General features: G+C 33.3%; 2 protein-coding genes across 2 annotated transcripts; one reads left to right on the top strand and one right to left on the bottom strand.

Annotated features, from left to right (window-relative positions):
• The first annotated feature begins 12444 nt into the window (after nucleotides 1-12444).
• Nucleotides 12445-14610, top strand: LOC131606861 (uncharacterized). Its single transcript, XM_058878963.1, has 5 exons — nucleotides 12445-12741; nucleotides 12934-13040; nucleotides 13382-13886; nucleotides 14038-14156; nucleotides 14270-14610. Exons 1-5 carry the CDS (start codon nucleotides 12502-12504, stop codon nucleotides 14466-14468), a joined length of 1170 nt encoding a protein of 389 aa, XP_058734946.1. The 5' UTR covers nucleotides 12445-12501; the 3' UTR covers nucleotides 14469-14610.
• Nucleotides 14611-14689: 79 nt separating this feature from the next.
• LOC131606862 (UDP-D-apiose/UDP-D-xylose synthase 2-like) lies at nucleotides 14690-17545 on the bottom strand. The gene is made up of 9 exons (XM_058878964.1): nucleotides 17243-17545; nucleotides 17040-17132; nucleotides 16847-16948; nucleotides 16259-16373; nucleotides 15862-15995; nucleotides 15668-15769; nucleotides 15501-15593; nucleotides 15273-15408; nucleotides 14690-15043 (listed from the first exon to the last, which is right to left on the bottom strand). Exons 1-9 carry the CDS (start codon nucleotides 17501-17503, stop codon nucleotides 14934-14936), a joined length of 1146 nt encoding a protein of 381 aa, XP_058734947.1. The 5' UTR covers nucleotides 17504-17545; the 3' UTR covers nucleotides 14690-14933.
• Nucleotides 17546-23013: the final 5468 nt, after the last annotated feature.

Below are 23013 nucleotides of genomic sequence, written 5' to 3'. Positions count from 1 at the left end.
GTTAGCGTAGCCTGCCATCTTGTACTTGCTTCTGATCTGATGTTTGTGTAAACTACGTTTGAATATCATCAGAGTCAAACAGCTTGGTGCAGAGCATCTTCTTGTCTTCTGACCTTGAAGTGCTTCTTAGCGTGATACCATGAGAACTTCAGTGCTTCTGCTTCTGATCTCAAGTCCTTCTGATGCTTCCATAGACCATGTTCTGATTCTGCTTGACCATCTTCTGATGTCTTGCCATACCATGTTCTGATGTTGCATGCTGAACCTTCTGAGTCAGTGCTTCTTGCGCTGATTTTGTGCATACTCTTTAAGTGATTCCTGAAATGGAAATTGCATAGGATTAGAGTACCGCATTATCTCATACAAAATTCATATACATTGTTATCATCAAAACTAAGAATATTGATCAGAACAAATCTTGTTCTAACAATCTCCCCTTTTTTGATGATGACAAAAACATATATAAATGATATGAATTTGCAATCAGAATATCAGACGGTTAAAGACAATTACACAGTTATAGCATAAGCATATAAACATAGTGTGTGAATATGTCTTCCCCTGAGATTAACAATCTCCCCCTGAGATAAATAATCTCCCCCTGAAATAAATACTGGAAGAAATTTATAAATAAAGGACTTCCCTGAGTATTTTCCATTTCAGTTGAGACAATCACATATGCTTAGATCTTCAGAACATTCATAACTTCTGCTTCTTGCTTCCATAGGACAACTTCAGAGCTTGAATTTCTTCTTGAACCATTGCATGCTAGATTGTATCAGAACATTGTTGAATGTACCAGAGCATCATCAGAGCATCTCTACATCCTGAAATGTTACAGAACAAACTACACGACAAAAGTCAGAGCATGAATGAATCAGAACATAAAATATGTATCAGAACATATAATATGTGTCAGAGCATAAACAATAATGTTTCAGAGCATATTTAGAACAAAAACATGCATCAGAACATGTAAGGAATAAGAATGAGTTAGAGCATATTCTATCATCAGAAGATCATAACATTCTTCCTTCTTGCTTCTGATCTTGAAGCTTCATAGCACTCAGCTTGCTTCAATTTCCATGAGCTTGTTTCCATACAGAATTGTTTTTCCCCATGTCTTTGCTTCTCATGTTGAGCTTTTAAGATTGTCTTCAATCCTGCAAAACACTTAAAGACACAGAACTTGCAAATTCTTGTTAGAAATATGGAGACTTTCTCCCAGCAACTGATAATATAAATCAGATCATTTATCACATTTTCTCCCCCTTTTTGTCATAACATCAAAAACACAAAAGATTCAGATGAAAAACAAAACAATATGAGAGAAAAGAAGATAATTTTCATTGATTGCAAAAGAGAATTATCAGAAGGTACAAGGAAGATGCATAGAAGACAGATGCAAGAAACAAAGAAACAACTAAGACACAAAGGACTAAGACGACCCTAGCTTAGACATAATCTTGGCCAGCATGTCATGAATCCCAGCATTGCTCTCAGTCTGCCTCTCCATGAATGAGCGGAACTCAACATTGATGTCATCTTGCTTGTCCATACGAGAAGCTAGCTCAGCCTGATTCTTCTGAATAACCTCTAGAGTCTTCACCAGAAGAGAGGGTTCACCAGAAGAAGCTTCACAACTTCTGTTCAGAGGGACAGCAATCTCAACTGCAGCTTCCATTGTCAGATCATCATCATGATTTTCCTCAACAGGAATAGTCTCAGCAGGATGATCTTCAGCATCAGCTTCTCCCATAGAAGCATCTTCTTCATATTCTGGAGCAGGAAGATCAGAATCTCCATTCTCAAGTGCTTGAAGAATGGCAGCAAGATTCCTTGAAGCAGAAGGACCTTCAACTTCTGGAGGATCAACAACTTCTGGAATGACCAAATTGGGGTCCTCCTCAGAAGGATTTTCCCTCAGAAAGTTAAACAGTGACTTGAAGTCTCCAGTCAGAACTGGATACTTAGGTCTCCAAACAACAATCTCTGCCATGAAGAGGACCAGTACATCCTTCTTCATCATCCAGGTTGTACAGCTTTCTTATCAACTTTTCAGTTATCACAACTTCATGCCCTAACACGAAGGAGATGATTGCAGTTGGGATAACCGTTGCATGAGCCCATAAATCTTTCACAAGAGCAGGATAAATTGGTCCAACCAATCTATCAAGGTAGTTTGACCAGCCTTGAGCCATTGTCTTTGCTTCGGGTTTGAAACCTTGTACTTTCAGATTTTCAAAATCCACTGAAGATTCACAAAGAACTTCCATTTCTGATGGTGGAATGGAACAGGTCTTCAATGGAGCATACCCATGCTTGCTGAAAACCAGATGAGTGGAAGAAACTTCTGCTTGGCTTGAAGAACTTGACGAAGGATTCATGGTGAAATGCTTAGATGCAGACACAAACTAGGGTTTATGCGTTGAATGCAAAAAGAAAGAGAGAGACAAATGAAGAGAGAGAGTGAAAAAGATGAAATGAAGATGAAGAGGAGTATATAAAAGGTTGGGTACAAGAAAATAATAAATGCAATATGGTTTAAGTGAAATGATTACAGAAAAACATGACATCAATTTGCATTTAATGAGATATGACGTTAGGAGAGATAAAGTGACAAAATGAAATGATTTGCACAGTTACCTAGGGCGGCGTCTCCTCAACTGCACGCATGCTTGTCCAAAAATAGTGAACACGTGTTCATTTTCTGGAAAACTGGTGACAGCTGTTTTACTTTAAAAGAGATTCTGAATCAACTTAGATAATGAAACGTTAACAGAATCAGAACTTCTAATTGATCAATATCAGAACTTCTTATGAAAACATAATCCCAACACATTTCAGAACTTAGCCATACGTAAGACCTTCTCATCTTCTCATTCTGGACATAAATCCATACTGATATTCTTCAGAATGAACTTAAACCTATCTTCAGCAAGGGGTTTTGTAAAGATATCATCCCATTGATGGTCTGTATCCACAAAGTTTAAAGAGAGAACACCCTTCTGAACATAGTCCCTAATGAAATGATGTTTAATCTCAATATGTTTAGCTTTGGAATGTAAGATAGGATTCTTAGATAAACATATGGCAGAAGTATTATCACAGAAGATAGGAATGTTACTCTCATATATTTGATAATCTTCTAGCTGACTCTTCATCCAGAGCATTTGTGTGCTACAACCAGCAGCAGCAACATATTCTGCTTCTATTATTGAGAGGGCAATGGTAGCTTGCTTCTTGTTATACCAGGAGATCAGGTGACTTCCTAGAAATTGACAACTTCCAGAAGTACTCTTCCTTTCAATTCTATCTCCAGCATAGTCAGCATCACAAAATCCTACTAAGTTGTATTCTTTAGATCTTCTGTAGACTAAACCAACATTAGTAGTACCTTTCAGATACCTCAGAATTCTCTTAACAGCAGTTAAGTGAGATTCTTTGGGATCTGATTGGAATCTAGCGCACAAACAAACACTAAATAAAATGTCAGGTCTAGAAGCAGTTAAATATAGAAGAGATCCAATCATACCTCTGTACAACTTCCGATCTACCTTCTTACTTACCTCATCCTTACCTAGAACACACGTTGGATGCATAGGAGTTTTGGCTTCTTTGCTTTCAGAAAGATTAAACTTCTTCAGAAGTTCTTTCACATACTTCGTTTGATGAACATATGTTCCATCAGAAGTTCGATTGATTTGAATACCAAGAAAATACTTGAGTTCTCCCATCATACTCATTTCAAATTCAGCCTGCATAGACTTAGAAAACTCCTTTCCAAGTGAAGCATTAGATGTTCCAAAAATAATATCATCAACATAAATTTGACAAATTAAAATGTCCTTCTTAGATGTTTTACAGAAGAGAGTAGTATCCACTTGTCCTCTGGTGAAACCATTGTTCAGAAGGAAAGAACTTAATCTTTCATACCAAGCTCTAGGAGCTCGCTTCAGCCCATACAATGATTTCTTTAGTTTGAAAACATGTTCTGGATACTTAGAGTCTTCAAAACCAGGAGGTTGGTGGACATAGACTTCCTCATCTATATAGCCATTTAAGAAGACACTCTTAACATCCATCTGATAGAGAGTGATGTTATGTTGAGTGGCAAAAGAAATTAATAAGCGAATAGATTCTAACCTGGCCACTGGTGCAAAGGTTTCTGTATAGTCAATGCCTTCTTGCTGACTATAACCCTGAGCCACCAGTCTGGCTTTGTTTCTTACCACTTCTCCCTTCTCACTAAGCTTGTTTCTGAAAACCCACTTTGTACCAATGATGTTTAATCCTTTTGGTCTAGGAACAAGATCCCATACATCATTCCTTGTAAACTGATTAAGTTCTTCTTGCATGGTAATTATCCAGTCTGGATCTTCTAGAGCTTGATCAACAGAAGTTGGCTCGATCAAAGAAACAAGACCTACTTGACATTCTGCATTGTTCTTAAGGAATGCTCTTGTTCTGATAGGATCATCTTTCTTTCCAAGGATCACATCTTCTGAGTGAGCTAAGGTGAGTCTAGAAGATCTTCTGACTGTTGGCTCTTCAGAAATTCTGAGATTCTCTAAAGATGCAGCAACATGATCTTCTGATTCTTTGCTTCTGAGATTTTCAGCTTCTGAAACTTTGCTTCTTGGTTCTTCAGCTTCTGATATATCAATATCTATATCTACAAAATTCTCAAACTGCTTTGGCTTTTCAAGACCAAGCTTATCATCAAATCTGATATTGATTGATTCTTCTACAACCAATGTTTCAGTGTTGTATACTCTGTAGCCTTTAGAGCGTTCAGAATATCCAAGAAGGAAACATTTTTGTGCCTTAGAATCAAACTTACCAAGATGATCTTTAGTATTCAGAATGAAACAGACACATCCAAAAGGATGAAAATATGAAATTAAATTCTACCCAGGCATATAGGTACAAATATCAGAGTATATAAATTAAATTCATAAAAACAATTAGGGCGTTACACTTAAGTAACCACATAACCAAACATAACATACTCGCAAAAGATGCGTAACACAAATAATCAAAGAGGACGGATACTCATAAACATCTGAATGTATTCATACTTATATATATGCATCGGTAAACAAAATATCCACAACATTCCTCCAAAATACACCGTATGAGAAGGTATCCAAAATACATAATACGAATGCATCTAAAGGATCAAATATACATCAAAAGGATCCTATAAGCATTATCTACAAAATAAGTGTTCGATCCCCCCCTAGGTGTTACGTATCACGAGCGGACGACACCAAAACGGACGACTACAAAGAGAGCACCTACACTTGCGGATCACCTGCACATTACCCACGAGTAGGTAACATTAAGGCAGAAGGGTGAGAATATAATTCATAATGAAAGCATGATCAATATAGTAATGCCCACAAATATCATTAAGAATCATATAACAAGATAATCCAATAAGTCAACCACAGTCAATATATAAGTAATGCGGTACATGAATGATAACATAAATTATAAAGACTGACGATGATGAATGAGACTCGACTATGCGTATGCATGTGGTACCAAATCCGGAGTAAAACTCCTCCTTGTCATTATGACAAATACACCTGCCAAGCATTATGCTGGGACTTTATTCCACTCAGGAAGCCCGCAGGCTGTCGTCATCGAGCATTTAGCTCCCACTAATGACCTCTTGCCACTCAGGCTAATATACTGTTACCGAGCATTAAGCCCCTACTGGTAACCAATGCCCGCAAGCCATCTGTTAACAGCATTCCGCCATTAACGTATTGAAATGTTATGCTGTGCATACAAACTACTCGATTACATAACAACAACAACAATAATATAACTCAGTCACATATCCACATCACACCGGTTATATTAATCCACACGGATACATCATCAAAATTGCCACTCAGGCGTTCATATTCACACAGCACACATATATCGTCAAAACATACTTGATTAGCAAATATCATTTCACAAAATACATTTATGAAAAATCATTCAACCACCAACACACTCCTCTTTATCATAAAGCATACTCAAGGGTTCTCATAATACTTCAAACGACGCGTAGAAACGACCTACGGTTCAAAAGATACAACAAACCGAAGTTTGGAAAACAAAATTTCGCACAGTCTGCTTGAGCTCCGCTCAGCGGACCCAGACAGGGAATTATCAGACAAAAATACAGAACCTCCGCTCAGCGGACCTTCACAGAGATTTTTCTGCAAAAGGACCTCCGCTCAGCGGACCCCCTCCGCTCAGCGGACCTGCGTAAACCTAGAAAAATCAGTTCTGCTACAGACCTGCAAAACCCCATCCAATCCTCTCAAAACCTCAAATAAGCTTCCCTACACATCCTACACAACCCATACATGCCATATATTCACTCTATCAATCAATGATCCATGGCTCACTCACTAAATGTCAATAACCTAACAATTTCTTCATGAGCAAGAAAACATGGAGAAATGAAAAACAAACATGATCCATGGGAATATCTATCATCATAGTATACATACACACCACAAAATCAAGTTTATAACTTCAAAGCTCACAAAACACCCAATTTACCATTGTTGATCAAGCTTAGAAAAGAGCAAGAACAAGAACAAAACACACAAAACTATAAGAACCATACAATCAAGATAAACTAGATTCATCCCCCTTACCTTGGTTAGATTCTTGGCTCTAGCTTGGTTTGGATTCCTACACTTCTCTTCTTCTCTTTGTTTTTCTCTTCTCTTCACAAGCTCTCTTTCTTTCTTTCCCAAAAATATCTCAAAATATCTCTTTTTCTCTCTATAACTCTTTCTATATCTCTACTTATCATTTTCACCCTCTTAACTCTCATAAATTCTAATTTTGGCCCAAATGTTACTAAACATTAATTCTAACCAATTAACACCCAAAACATAATAATTACACACATGGAAAGTAATAAGTAAAATATTAACATAATTAATATTTACCGACTGACTCGACTCAAAAACGATAAAATTAGGGAAATGTAGCAAACATCACAATTAATCAGAAAAACACATTTATGGGCGTTACAGATTGATTCTTCTACAACCAATGTTTCAGTGTTGTATACTCTGTAGCCTTTAGAGCATTCAGAATATCCAAGAAGGAAACATTTTTGTGCCTTAGAATCAAACTTACCAAGATGATCTTTGGTATTCAGAATGAAACAGACACATCCAAAAGGATGAAAATATGAAATGTTGGGCTTTCTGTTCTTCCACAATTCATAAGGAGTCTTATTTAGAATAGGTCTTATAGAGATTCTATTCAGAATATAACATGCAGTGTTTATTGCTTCTACCCAGAAGTGCATAGCCATATTGGTTTCATTGATCTTGGTTCTGGCCATTTCTTGCAGAGTCCTATTCTTTCGCTCTACAACTCCATTTTGCTGTGGAGTTCTAGGGCAAGAGAAATCATGGGCAATACCATTTTATTTGAAGAACTCCTCAAAGAATCTGTTCTCAAATTCACCACCATGATCACTTCTGACCTTTATGATTTTGCACTCCTTCTCAAATTGAATCTGAGTGCAGAATTCAAAGAACACTGAATGAGACTCATCCTTGTGTTTTAAGAACTTTACCCATGTCCAGCGGCTATAATCATCTACGATGACTAATTCATATTTCTTCCCTCTGACAGATGCTGTTTTGACTGATCTAAACAGATCAATGTGCAGAAGTTCTAACGGCCTTGAGGAAGAGACAACATTCTTAGATTTGAATGCAGGTTTGGGGAACTTGCCCTTTTGACATGCTTCACAAAGAGCATCTGATTTGTATTTCAGATTTGGGAGTCCTCTGACCAGATTTAGTTTGTTAATCTGAGAAATCTTTCTCAAACTAGCATGTCCTAATCTTCTGTGCCAGACCCGTTGCTCTTCAGAAACAGACATAAGGCAAGTCACCTTCTGCTTCTCAAGATCTGAAAGATCAATCTTATAAATGTTGTTCTTTCTCTTGCCTGTAAATAGGATTGAGCCATCCTTCTGACTTACAGCCTTGCAAGACTTTTGATTGAAGATTATATCATAACCATTGGCACTTAATTGACTTATGGACAATAAGTTATGTGTTAATCATTCTACAAGAAGTACATTAGTTATGGAAGGAGAGTTACCAATACTTATGGTTCCAGAGCCAATTATCTTGCCTTTCTGATCTCCTCCAAACTTGACTTCTCCACCAGACTTAAGCACCAGGTCTTGGAACATAGACCTTCTTCCCGTCATGTGTCGCGAGCACCCAGAGTCCAGGTACCATGACATTTTGTGCTTTTTCTTCTTTGCTACTAAGGATATCTGCAACAGAAATTATCTTCTCCTTAGGTACCCACAATTTCTTGGGTCCTTTCTTGTTAGTTTTCCTCAAGTTCTGATTGAACTTGGGTTTAGCATGATAAGTAACAGGAGGAACAACATGATATTCTTTAGGTTTGGCAGCATAATATTTTTTAGGTTGTGTCACATTGCTTCTTGGTGTGTGTAGTGTTAAAGCTCTTGGCATGTGAAGTGAGCCTAATATCATGTGAGTGGCCATATTTGAACTGATCATACAATGGCTTGTATGTGATTTTCAAATCATCAACAGGTTCAAATTTGTGTGGGGTATCACCCTCATAGCCAACGCCAATCCTTTTGTTTCCAGAAACACCATATATCATAGAAGCAAGATGACTTCTGCCAATACTTCTAGATAGAAACTTTTTGAAGCTCGAGTCATATTTTTTCAAAATATGATTGAGGCTAGGAATGGATTTTTCTGATTCAGAAGGAGATCCAACATCTTTGGATAATTTTAAAACTTTTTTCTTCAGTTCAGAATTTTCCTCTTCCAGCTTCTTAGTTTCAGATTCAAATAGCTTTTTCAGATTTTTGTATTTGATACTAAGATGAGCCTTGAGTTCCAGAAGTTCAGTTAAACTGGAAACTAACTCTTCTCTAGATAGTTCAGAAAATACCTCTTCAGAATCTGATTCTGATGTAGATTCTGATCCGTCATCCACTGTGGCCATCCGTGCAAGGTTTGCATGCTCGCCTTCAGAGTCTGATTCTGATTCTGAATCATCCCATGTTGCCATAAGACCTTTCTTCTTATGAAACTTCTTCTTGGGATTCTCCTTCTGAAGTTTTGGACATTCATTCTTGAAGTGTCCAGGCTCATTGCACTCATAGCAGATGGCTTTCTTCTTGTCAGATCTTCTGCCTCCAGAAGATTCTCCTCTTTCAGGCTTCTTTGAACTTCTGAAGCTCTTGAACTTCCTTTGCTTGCTCTTCCAGAGTTGGTTTACCCTTCTGGAGATCATGGACAATTCATCTTCTTCTTCTGATTCTGATTCTTCAGAATCTACTTCTTCAGCCTGAAAAGCGTTAGTGCATTTTTTATAATTAGATTTTAATGCAATAGACTTACCTTTCTTCTGAGGTTCATTAGCATCCAGCTCAATTTCATGACTCCTCAGAGCACTGATCAATTCTTCAAGAGAGACTTCATTCAGATTCTTGGCAATTTTGAAAGCAGTCACCATAGGACCCCATCTTCTTGGCAAGCTTCTGATGATCTTCTTGACATGATCAGCCCTTGTGTATCCCTTGTCAAGAAATCTCAATCCAGCAGTTAGCGTTTGAAATCTTGAGAACATCTTCTCAATATTTTCATCATCCTCCATCTTGAAGGCTTCATATTTCTGGATCAAGGCAAGAGCTTTAGTCTCCTTGACTTGGGCATTTCCTTCATGGGTCATTTTCAATGACTCATATATATCATAGGCAGTTTCCCTGTTAGATATCTTCTCATATTCAGCATGAGAGATAGCATTCAGCAAAACAGTCATACACTTATGATGATTTTTGAATTGCTTCTTTTGATCATCATTCATTTCTTGTCTTGTAAGCTTTACACCAGTAGCTTTCACTGGATGTTTGTAACCATCCATCAGCAGATCCCATAAGTCACCATCTAGACCAAGGAAGTAACTTTCAAGTTTATCTTTCCAGTATTCAAAGTTTTCACCATCAAATACTGGTGGTCTAGTATAACCATTGTTACCATTTCCATTTTGTTGCTCAGCAGAGCCAGATGTAGATGTATTTGTTGGATCTTCACCAGCCATCTTGACTTAAGCGTTTTTCTCTTCCTGAATCTTTTCTAAACACGGTTAAGTGCTTGCACCTTAGAACCGGCGCTCTGATGCCAATTGAAGGATAGAAAAACACTTAGAAAGGGGGGGTTTGAATAAGTGTATCTTTAAAACTTGTAAGATAAAAACTATTTGCACAATGATTTTTATCCTGGTTCGTTGTTAACTAAATTACTCCAGTCCACCCTCTTGGAGTGATTTACCTCACCTGAGGATTTAATCCACTAATCACACAAGATTACAATGGTTTTCCACTTATACAACTTCTAAGTCTTCTAGAGTATACTGATCAGAACCTGATCACTCTAGGAACAAACTGCTTAGATACCCTCTAAGACTTTCTAGAGTATTCTGATCAACAACCTGATCACTCTAGTTCTTACAAATTAATGTAAACAAATTCTTTTAAGAGTTACAATGCTTCTTAAAAAGCTATTATCACAACTGTGATTTTCTCTTAAGTTTAAGCTTAATATCACTAATATATTACAACAGCAATGTAGTGAGGTTGAAGATGAAGTTTGAGAGCTTTTTGAATTTGACAGCGTTTCTATATATTTGCGCAAGTGTTGTATTCAGCTTCTCATCAGAACTTCTATTTATAGGCGTTTGAGAAGATGACCATTGGGAGCATTTAATGCTTTGCGTATTCCGTACAACATTGCATTTAATGTTTCACTCTTTAGTCAACTACCTCGAGCCTTGCTTTTGGTGTGTCTACTGACGTTGCCTTTAATAGCTACTAACGTTCCTTTTGTCAGTCAGCGTAGCCTGCCATCTTGTACTTGCTTCTGATCTGATGTTTGTGTAAACTACGTTTGAATATCATCAGAGTCAAACAGCTTGGTGCAGAGCATCTTCTTGTCTTCTGACCTTGAAGTGCTTTTTAGCGTGATACCATGAGAACTTCAGTGCTTCTGCTTCTGATCCCAAGTCCTTCTGATGCTTCCATAGACCATGTTCTGATTCTGCTTGACCATCTTCTGATGTCTTGCCAGACCATGTTCTGATGTTGCATGCTGAACCTTCTGAGTCAGTGCTTCTTGCGCTGATTTTGTGCCTACTATTTAAGTGATTCCTGAAATGGAAATTGCATAGGATTAGAGTACCACATTATCTCATACAAAATTCATATACATTGTTATCATCAAAACTAAGAATATTGATCAGAACAAATCTTGTTCTAACAGGATTGTGGCATGATCTCATGATGTTCATGCAAAAGACTAGTCTTGTGGAAATCGTGACACGACTGCATCGCGCTGTGGTGCAATTATAGGATAAAAATGCAAAAGAAGAACACATTCCAAGAGTGAGTTAGGTTGTAAGACTGAGTCAAAAAAGTTTGCCTTGAATTGTAGCTTACCCAACATAATAAGGCTGAGATAAATCAGCTAGTGGACCAAATTGGTCCTTTCTACCAAAAACTAATGTGAAAGAACATTTACATTTGGAGACTTAATTACGTTAATAACATATTTATGACTAATAGATAAATATTATGGTTCAGGATCTGACTATAAAATCCGACGTCAACCACCATCATAGTTCTTAAGTGCGAGAATATCGTAGATGCTATATAAACATATGACGACATACCCAATTCACATAGAAACGACTTACCTACGCTCTTAATAATATATTTTTACTAGTAAACTATCATATTTTGTTTCCTAATATAAACTAAATAAAGAACTTGTTTTGTTAAGTTTCGTTGAGTATCCATAATTCTCCTTTCAATTTAGTTATCTTATTTATAAAATAATTCTCCTTTCAATTTAGTTATCTTATTTATAAAAAAGTTACCTAATAAAATAATTAAGTGCGTTCAATTCTAACTCATTCATATTTATTTTTTTACGAGATTAATTACTATGCACTATTAATATAAAAAACTTATAATGTCTATTCATCACCATCGTCTATTTATATTATTTTATAGATAGTTAAAATAAAGTCAAACTTCTCTTACCATGCATTTCAATTAAAAAAATTTATTCCTCTTCTTATTTATTTTTTTAGATATCCAAACAAAATATTATTTTAAAATTAATAGAAATTAGGGAAAAGCTAACATGTGCCCCAAGGGCACAAGTTAATGAGATATTTATAGAAATATTTTCTTGGAACGCGTGCATTTAATGTATTGAAACTTTAAATATGACTCTATTGCATTTAATTACATTTAACTTTTTCTAATTATAGTATCCTTAACAGACCCTAGAAATTATTACTTAAAATAAAAATTAGTAAATGAAAAATATGAGACTGCCACATGGTATTAACTCTATTGTCATGTAAACGGTGGTAGTAGGGGTTTTGGTTTATAGCGGCGGAATGGGAAAGCGAGAGAAGCAGAAGCAGAAACACGACAGAACTCAACGCGGAAGAGATTACTATCTCCAAGACAATGACACTCCACAACCCTTCTCTTCTGCTTCAACGCTTTCACCCGCTGACAACGAAGAAGAAGAAATTATAGAAGACGCTGATTCTGACAACAACAACAACAACAATGAACAACACCCATCACACGATTTGCCTTCAAAATTCCTCCTTTACCAACAATCTGTCCAGGTTTCCGCTTTTTAGACTATTGTATAAGCAATTTCTATATAAAGAAAGATAAAATAAAATCAATTTGTTTTCATGTAAGCTATAAATTGTTTTTGAATGATTTATTCCGATTATTCGAGCTTAATTACTAGCAAAAGTTGTGTGACTATGTTTGGGCGACCTTATCAAAATATGTTTTTTTTGTTATTGCAGTCTCCCAAAGGAGACATTAGTTATTTGCAAAAGTTCTTTCTCACGTATGTTGGTGGAAGGGTGCCCCTCCATCTTCAAGAAGATTTCTGTGGCACTGCATTTCTTAGGTACACTCTCTCATTCCATTCTTGTTGCTAATTTGTTGTCATCATTATAGATGCATTCGATTTGAAAGTTTGTTTATAAGTGGTTGTTGTTGTCATCAAGCTATAAATTGTTTTCATAAGCCATCTTAGTGAATTTATGAGGAATAAGCTGAAAATAACCTATGGACATGTCATAAGCTATTTCTATTAGTTCTCCCAAACAGTCTCATAAGTAAGTGCGGTTCTCAGTAGATAAGTTCAGATAAGTCAATATAAATTGATACTTAATTATTTTCTCGTTTTGATATGTCTTGACATGTCGATTCTGATCTACTTATCTTGCAATGACTTATGTTTGCCAGTACAGAATGGCTCCGCAGCGATCCAAGAAAGACGGCTATAGGATTAGATTTGGATCTTGAGGCACTTACTTGGTGTCTGGAAAACAATATACCTAAAATCGGGGCTGATGGGTTTTCTAGAATATCTCTCTTTCATGGGAATGTTCTACAACCCCTTCAGTCAAAACTTGTGGAAATGGACCCCGAGGAGCTGGTGAGGAATATTTCACTGTCACAGGATACAGAGAAGCTGAAGGTTGATGTGCTCGAGTCGGATGTCCCAACAAGCTCTGCTGCTCAAGATGATAAGTTAACTGCAAAAAACTTTCCGACGGCCGGAAGAGATATTGTCTGTGCATTTAACTACAGCTGTTGTTGTCTCCATAAACGCGCTGATCTAGTTCTGTATTTCAAGCATGTTCGTGATGCCTTGTCATCAAAAGGTGGAATTTTTGTAATGGATTTATATGGAGGTACATCTTCAGAAAACAAGTTGAAGCTTCAAAGAAGATTTCCTAATTTTACGGTATAAGATTCTTGATTTTAGTTCCAGCACTTGAAATAGAACAAATGATTGATGCATACAGCACAATTACTCTACTATCTTATATGGGATTCATGTGAATATTCTCCTGGATGATTGTTTAATGATGTGAATTTATGATCAAAATCTGCAGTATGTATGGGAGCAAGCTGAATTTGATATTATTCAACGGAAAACAAGGATTAGCCTCCATTTTCATCTGAAAAAGGAACAGCGGAAACTTCGCCATGCGTTTTCATACAGCTGGCGGCTGTAAGTTGCTTATTTTTGTTTGTTTTCCTTCAATGCATAAAAGAGTTTTCCAATAGTTCAAACATTTTGTTTTTTCTTCAACTTTCTAACATTATGCTCCATATGTTATTTAGATGGACATTGCCTGAGATAAGGGATTGCTTAGAAGAAGCTGGATTTCAATCTGTTCACTTTTGGGTTCGAGAAATGCCAGACACCTCGGAAATTACAAGAACTGAAGGATTTGGAGCAGGAAAGGATATAAAATATGAAGAAACAACAAATTTTCAGCAACAAGATTCTTGGAATGCTTACATAGTTGGTGTTGCATAGATTCTGCTGCATTATTTCTGTCATAACTAGTAGACAAACATCACTTCTAATTAGTTTCTTTGCTTGTAACTTTGTACTTTTCTTTCTTGAATAATTTGTCTTAAATTTGATTTAGATTATGAAAGCATAACAAGCTTTTTGAGTTGCTTCCATATTAAACTAAAGTTCTGTTTTGCCATGTATACATGTTAGAATAATGAAACTTTAATATTTCCACTGTTATAAAGAAGATAAATGCTATAACTCCAAAAGACAAAAAAAAGGAAGGATTTTCATTCAAAAAGTTAGAGTTACAGGAAGAATTAACAGAAGATATATGACTATAGATATACACTAGACTTGTGAGCTAGACCTCACAATGAGTGTATCATATACACATTTGTCACTTTGCCTCATCATATGGCAGTGACACGTTTACATAAAAATTAGAAGTAAACTGAATCTCCAATTCAATTTTGAAGTTAGTCAAGTTGAAGGGTTTGAGAGTTCTTTCTTGATAGCATGAGCATATGTCTGATGTTGATATTGAAGGGTAGAATCCAACAGTTCATCAAGTGATGTCCTTGGCTTCCAACCTAATCTCAAAAGAATAAACAACAAGAATATTAAATTCTGCAGACTACTAATAATACACGCATGTTTGGATTCATAATAAATTTGACATGATTATGGTGTGTGGCCAATTTTGACAAAAACTACACTTTAAAACTTCAACAAAATAACGGTGCTGCCATTATTTCTTCAAGCTCAATGTCATTACAAACACACATTAGCATAGATTCAAAAGAAATAATGACAGAATACCAAGCTGCTTAGTGATAATTGTCATGTCCGGGATGCGCTTATCACTGTCATCATAGCCTTTTCCATAAAATTCTTCTGAAGTCACATCTAGAGTTGATAGACTAGAGGCAGGTACATCAGCCACCTTGGCATATACCTAAATGAAGCAACAAAATGAGCCAAATCTGTTCTTTTTCTTTCTTGAAAAACAAAGTCGTGAACTTATCTAAAGACAATTTTATAAGCTACCTTTATCATAAGCTCAGCTAGTTGCTTCACAGATACTTCATTGTCTGGGTTTCCCACATTAAAGATGTGTCCATTTGCTCTATCAGGGTTATCCTGCATGTGGGATGATTAGCATATACATTAGTCCAAGCTCAATGTGAAAGATGGAGGTTCACTTCTCAACTTACAATCATTAACATAACAGCCTCGATTGCATCTTTGACATAGAGAAAGGTTCTCTGGGAACGTCCTCCATCAACAAGCTTGAGCGGCTCACCGCGAAGGAGATTCTGGAACAAGAAACTTTAAGAAAAACAGTGGTGTGTATATTTTAAAAACATGAAGAAATGAACAAGAAACAGAAGAAGCTAGTTGATGTTACATTACTGAAACAAGCTAAAACTCTGGGGACACCATCACTTGGGCCGTCCACACCAGGAATGAAGTCCATTCTTGGTCCAATCCAGTTATAAGGTCTCACAATAGTGAACTTCAGGCCATTCTCAGCATGCTCAGCTTTATATTAATATTCAAGAGTAAGTTAACAAGTAAAACAAGAAAATCTTATAATAACTATCAATTACATAGCATAGCCACACAGATAGGAGATGTATCTACTGTCTTATAACGATATGGTACAAAAATGTGTTTCCGTTCAATTACTTCTATTTTTTTTAAATTAATACTGTAATCAATGTGTTAGTGTTAGTATTGTGTCTGGTTTCTAGATCAGTGCTTTGTATATCACAATTAAAAGAAAAGCAGGAGTTTTTGCTTACCATAAATTAGTCTGTCTGTCATTTGCTTTGCACATGCATAAGACCATCTCTGTTTCTGAACTGGACCAAAAATACAAGGACTCACATCTTCTTTGAGCATGTAATATTGGGGGTCCTGCATCATGCAAATTTGTGTTAACTATAGAAACAAATATAAGAAAATGGCATTTGATTGATTTTGTTCACTATATATGATATGAAATTAAAAAGAACAGATATAGTGAATAAAATATAAGAATTAGCTAATCTAAATAATTCTTAGTTAATAGTAGTGACCAAGGTTTTACATAACAGCCGAGGTCGCATTACGGTCGGTACAGATGTTGCGATATTGATTGCGGTCATCACAGTGTGAATTAGCCACAATTTCTTTTTCATCATAAAAACGGTAAATAACATATCAATATTGGCACCTTCCGATACTTTTCTTGCGGTTGTTTTTGCAAAATCCGACCGTATTTTAGAACCTTGGAAGTGACTATACACATTAATTGAAATAAAAGCAGAAAATAATTCAGATAAACCAAATGAATAACTTTGAAATATAAGCATCCAACTAAGCCCTAATTTTATTTATTCATCAGGTACCTTTCTATATTCCTCTGGCAGAAAGCTACCTATAGTCTTCCCAAAGACCTCACAAGTAGAAAAATGAATCAAACGCTTATTATTCTCAGTGCAAAATTTAATCTGCATGAATCATTACACCAACAATTACAATACTCCTCAAAGCACAATGAAATCAAAGAGTATATTCAAAATGCATCAATAAAAAACCTACCACCGGAATCGCATCGATGAAATTACTGAAAATAGTGTCCAACGGCCGCGTATTATAATCCGCCGGCGTGCAAATCGCAGCAAGATTGATAGTCTACAACAAAAACAACCCCATTCAAAATTATTGAAAATTAAAAATAAATAAAAAACGAAACCAGAAAATTGAAAAACAACATGAACATGACGAAGAAGAAGAAAGAATACGAGATCGGAAGCTTTGACGAGAGTCTCAAGGCGCGAATCGTTCTTGATGTTCATGTGATGAAACTCGATACGTTTGGCCCAGGGAAGAGACTTATCGAGAAGATGATTGATTTTCTCGGAGGAGACATCGACGACTATGGCTGTGTGAGAAGTTTCGGACATTAGCTTTTCGCATAGGTGTGATCCGATGAATCCTCCGCCGCCGATCATGCAAATCGATACCGGAGTGATTGGTTTCCCGTCGAGGTTCACCTGCGCCATTGTTGCGTGTTGAGTGAGAGAGAGAAGAGAGAGAAAGAGAGAAGAAGAAGGTGTGGAAATTAGTTAAGAAGTGGTTATTTTCAAGATTGATTGAAAAATGAACTGAGAATATGGGGCATTGTTTTCAGTTATGGACGTTGCTTCGTTATTTGCATGCCATATGTTTGTATTTTTATCTTTCTCTTTGTATAGTTATATTATTATTGTTATTATTATTATTATTATGTTTGGATTGACGGAATCGGATGGAGCGGAGCGGAATGGAATGGAATAAAATGATATTCCATTATTTGGATAATTTAAAAACGGATGGAGCGGAGCGGAAATGAGTGGTATGGATTTCATTCCATTCCATCACTTACCACCATATTCCTTCCCCTCCGATTTGGGCGGAATGAACAATTTGTCTTATTCCGTTCTAAAATTTCCAAACAATGGAATGATATTTTCGTTCCGCTCCGTTCTATTCCGCTCCATCCCACTCCGTTCCGCTCCATTCCGCTCCGTTCATTTCTTGATATCCAAACATGGATATGCACTTACACTCTAAAATATTTTTACACTGTCAACCAATCACAACCATGCATCCAATTAAAACACAATTTTAATTTAAAAAAATTAATATGACATGGCAAGTGTAAGGATTTTGATTGGATGTATGTGTAAAGTTTGTTTACACTGTCAGTGTACTACCTTTAAACTCTTATTATTATTATTATTATTATTATTATTATTATTATTGTTATTATTATTATTATTATTATTATTATTATTATTATTATTATTATTATTATTACTATTATTATTATTATTACTAGTAAAGGACCCGTGTGTTCGCACGGGTCACGCAAAGTCGATATAAATAATAAATAAATATATAACGATGGTTAATAAATATATATAAAAGATACGCAAATTAAAAAGAAAAAAACATTTGAAATTATAATTGTCATATAAATATTAATTTAATTTAGTTAGAAATATATATATAATTAAGTAATCATCTACCCGTGTGTTCGCACGCATCATACAATATCATTACAAATCTATCATGAGTAGTCATCTATCTGTGCGTTCGCACGGATTGCACAATGTTATAAATAATAAAATAAATATAATATATGAGATTATATTTATTTGATTCGGTAACATGTACCAATTTTGTTGTCCAATTTTGTTCATTGTCACTCATATCCCTATCTTATTATAAGCATTTGAAATCTTTTTCACTTATTTTAAATAAAAATTTCAATATATTTAATAGATTTATTTTTTCAAAAATATCAGTTATGGCTTAATATCAACATATAAAAAATAAAGAAAATAAATAATATAGTGATAATATATACAAATTAAGTAGCTTTGTCCCGTCGAAAAATGTATATTTTAGTAGAAAAATAAAGAAAATAATTAAGAAATCATTTACCCGTGCGTTCGCACAGTTCGTATAATATCGTTATAAGTAGTAAATTAATATAATATAGTAATGGTTAAAAATGTATATAAAATGCAAAAAGAATAACAAATTTTTGTTCTTATAACAAATTATGTATTCACCAATCATAATTGTCTCAAGTTAAATGTAATTTTATAAGTAGTTTCGGCCCGTCAATTTTTTTTTTATAAGAAATTATGTATTCAACTATCATAACTGTCTTATGTTAAATGTAAAGTGACAATAATAACGATATGCCATCAATATTGATGTCATATCGTTATTATTGTCACTTTACTCAATTACATATTAGTTAAAAAATTAAATCTAAATAATATAAATAATATTTTTCCTTTTATAAAAATAAGGATCCAGGTAAATAAATAAATAAAAGTCAAATGATCCATTATTAAAGAAGATTTATAACTTTGTATTAAAAATTTAAATAGATATTATTGTTAATTATTATCCACATATCACATAGATTAATAGTTATAGATAAATGTAAAGAATAAATTAATCTAAAAAATATATTAGTCTAAAATAATATATTATTTAAAATTAAATCAAATTAATTTTTGAAGATATAAAAACGTGTTATCAATACCTCTTAGGATGCAAAGAACGTGTTATCAATTCCTTATTAATACCTTGATAATAAAATGTATAAATCAAGTTAATATATAGAATATTAGATTTGGAATATTAATTTATTGGAATAGGCCATTTATTGGAATATGCAAGTTTGACCGTTTTGAAAAGTTTAAAAACAGATGCGTGTAAACTAAATTCCAATCATAAATGTGACAGTATGAAATATTTGGTAATTGCTATTAAAATTAAATATAGGGTGGAAAAACAGGTTTGGCCCGTCGGGCATGCCTATAATTTTTATAATTGTTTATAATTTTAATTTAACAATTTCTATTAACAAATATTATAAAGTAAAACATATTATATACAAAAAAACATATTGGTTTAATAATTTGATTAGATTTAATGAATTGAATAAGATTATGTTTGTTAAATTTGTATAGTAATTTAGAAGTTATATGCTATAGTAATTGAGAAGTCATTAAACATATTATCTCTAATATCGATTCAATTTAAGTAAATATTTTGTCGGCCCGTAAGAAAAATAGGTTCGGCCCGTTGGACATGCCTATAATTTTTAAATTTTTCTGTATTGTAAATTTATGGATTCTATTGATATTATATAGTTTTATCATCTAATAGAAAATAAAATAACAATTGTTGAAAATCTTAAAAGAAAAAGTTTTTGAAAAATGGAATGTGATAAGTAAATTGTAAAAATATTATATGAATATAAAATTCATATACTATGAATTTACATATGCAAAAATATAGAATGAATTTATCTATTTTTCTTATAACTTAAAATATTAGGTTATTTCTCAAGTAAAAGTAATATGTTTCAAATTTGGTATTGTATAACCCGTAAGATCAAATATTGTATTATCATATTTATATACTAACTCTCCATCACATTTATCCATCAACCATCTAAAATATTGGTACTAAAAAAACGGATAGGTACGTCAACATTACAACTTTATTAAATTAGAATGTAAAAAACCTTAATTAGTCATATATTTTAAAAACTGATAGATTGTGTTAATACTGACATGTGAGATTGAACGTTTTAAAAATAATAAGTTGTGACTTGAAATAATTTTAATATTTAAAGTAAATTCATTAAAAGATTGTTTGGTAAATAATTTATTATTATAGTAATTTTAAAACATTTAATTTTATATTATTTTGATTATTTTAAAATAATTTGATTTGAAAATTAAGATAGATCTGAATCTGAATCTAAAAAAATCGAAATGAAGTTAATTAAGAGACGGATCTTTTTTTTTTTTTGTGACTAAAATAAAGAGATGGATCTAAATATGAATATATATCACTAAAAAAATGAAGGTAAGAGTTATGAAGAGTTTTCAAATGAATGTATAGGTAGAAAGATGATGATTGCGAAAGATAATTGAAACATTGAAAATGTAAAGTGGGATTTACTTTTCTCCCGATGAAGGCTAAATAAATGTGGAACAAAACACTATGTTTGAAATACCTATCGGACAAAGCAAAGTAGTTGTATTAGGTTTATAGAAGGTTGAATATGGTAATTACCCATAAATTTAGATAATCGAGATAAAAATCGAGTAGTGACAAATTTATCCACAGATTAAAAAAGGCAAGGAGATATTCCTATATAAAATTTATTAATTCATATACTTATATGAATTAATTTTTTTAAACAAAAGTATAGCATGGTCCGTCTTCAAATTTATTCCTAAGAATTAAACTATTAAATAATAATACCAAAAATTTCATATAAGAAATATTTTTAATATAATTAAAAATTATTTATTATTTATAAATATTTTAGGAATAAAAATCGGGTAATGAAAAATTTATCTGCAAATTAAAGAAGGCAAGGAGATATTCGTACAAATATTTTTTAAAAACGGTGTGAAATATAAAATTTATTAATTCATATACGTAAATGAATTAATTTTTTTAAGATAACTAGCAAAGGACCCGTGCGTTCGCACGGGTCACGTAAAGTCGATATAAATATTAAATAAATATTATATAGTTGTGGTTAAAAAATGTATACTAATTTATACGAATTAACATAAAAAATTTCAATGTTATTCTCATACAAAGATTAGTTTATATACATATGTTTTGTAAATTGTAATTGTTATTAAACCAAATATACGGTGGAGAAACAGGACTGACTCGTCGGACATGCCTATAATATTTATAATTGTTTATAATTTTAATTTTATAATTTCTATTAAAAATTATTATAAAATAAACATATTATACACCAAAAAAATATATTGGTTTAATAATTTGCTTAGATTTAATGATTTGAATAATATTATGTTTGTTAACTTTAAGTAGTAATTTAGAAGTTATATGCTATAGTAATTCAGAAGTACATATGATTTCTAATATCTGTTCAATTTAAGTAAGTATTTTGTCGGTCCGTCAGAAAAATAGGTTTGGATCGTCGGGGATGCTTATAATTTTTAAAAGGCTCGGATCGTTGGGCATGCCCGTCGGACATGCCTATAATTTTTAAATTCTTCTGTATTGTATTATCGACTCTGTTGTAAATTTGGGATTGAATTTATATACTCATGACTTATAACTTTATATATGTCATTTTCTTCATAGCCTTCGTAATGTCGAATCTTAGTATACATTATAATTATTTGATTTGAGAAACAATTAAATACGTATATTAATTTATACTTATACGAATTAACAGGAAAAAAATTCAATGTCGATTGTCATACAAATATAATTTAATTTATGAAATTGTAGTAGTTGTCAGGATATACATAGATTTCATAATTGCTATTAAATCAAATATACGGAGTATATATATGATCTTTAAGAAATGTGATAAGAAAATTGTGTAGTAATTTTGTGTAGTAATTTAAAAAATTATATGTTATAGTATATGTTAAATTTGTGTAGTAATTTAGAAATTATATGCTATAGTATATGATCTTTAAGAAATGTGATAAGAAAATTGTAAAAAGTATCATATAAATATAAAATTCATATATTATGAATTTACATATACAAAAATATAGTATGAATTTATCTTTATTTTTTATAAATATTAAATAATAATAATATAAATTAAATAAAAAAATGACAAATTTGAGTTTTTCATAAGAAAATTGTATTTTCCATACATCATAATTTTCCAACTAATGAAATTATGATGCATGGAAAACACAGTTTTCTCGAGAATATTATGGATTTTTTAATTTAATAGCCATTTTTTTAAACTATAGTATTCATCTTTATTATCCATCCAAATTAATTGATCTTCAAACTCGTCTTGTATATAAAGATGCTATTTGACTCATTCCTAATGGGCACATGTAATCGGTACGTGTTATAATTGGTATGAATGAATAATTGGTAAAAAACCAAATATTTATATCATTAATTAAATCATAATTGACATTAATTTTCATTATTCACTCGAAATCAAATTTATTCATAATATCAATAATCAAAT

This window comes from Vicia villosa, linkage group LG5 (genome assembly GCF_029867415.1).
Source record: "Vicia villosa cultivar HV-30 ecotype Madison, WI linkage group LG5, Vvil1.0, whole genome shotgun sequence".
Lineage (NCBI taxonomy): Eukaryota > Viridiplantae > Streptophyta > Magnoliopsida > Fabales > Fabaceae > Vicia > Vicia villosa.
This window is presented reverse-complemented; position numbering and strand designations above follow the sequence as displayed.

What these genes read in the sequence shown, in the direction of transcription:
- LOC131606861 (XM_058878963.1), top strand. Translation starts at nt 12,502, where the DNA reads ATGGGAAAGCGAGAGAAGCAGAAGCAGAAACACGACAGAACTCAACGC. An exon ending in TGTGGCACTGCATTTCTTAG is followed by an intron (nt 13,041 to 13,381) that starts GTACACTCTCTC and finishes TATGTTTGCCAG; the next exon opens with TACAGAATGGCTCCGCAGCG. An exon ending in TTTTCATACAGCTGGCGGCT is followed by an intron (nt 14,157 to 14,269) that starts GTAAGTTGCTTA and finishes TATGTTATTTAG; the next exon opens with ATGGACATTGCCTGAGATAA.
- LOC131606862 (XM_058878964.1), bottom strand. Translation starts at nt 17,503, where the DNA reads ATGGCGCAGGTGAACCTCGACGGGAAACCAATCACTCCGGTATCGATT. An exon ending in GACAGACAGACTAATTTATG is followed by an intron (nt 15,996 to 16,258) that starts GTAAGCAAAAAC and finishes ATTAATATAAAG; the next exon opens with CTGAGCATGCTGAGAATGGC. An exon ending in TTTTAGCTTGTTTCAGTAAT is followed by an intron (nt 15,770 to 15,861) that starts GTAACATCAACT and finishes TTCTTGTTCCAG; the next exon opens with AATCTCCTTCGCGGTGAGCC.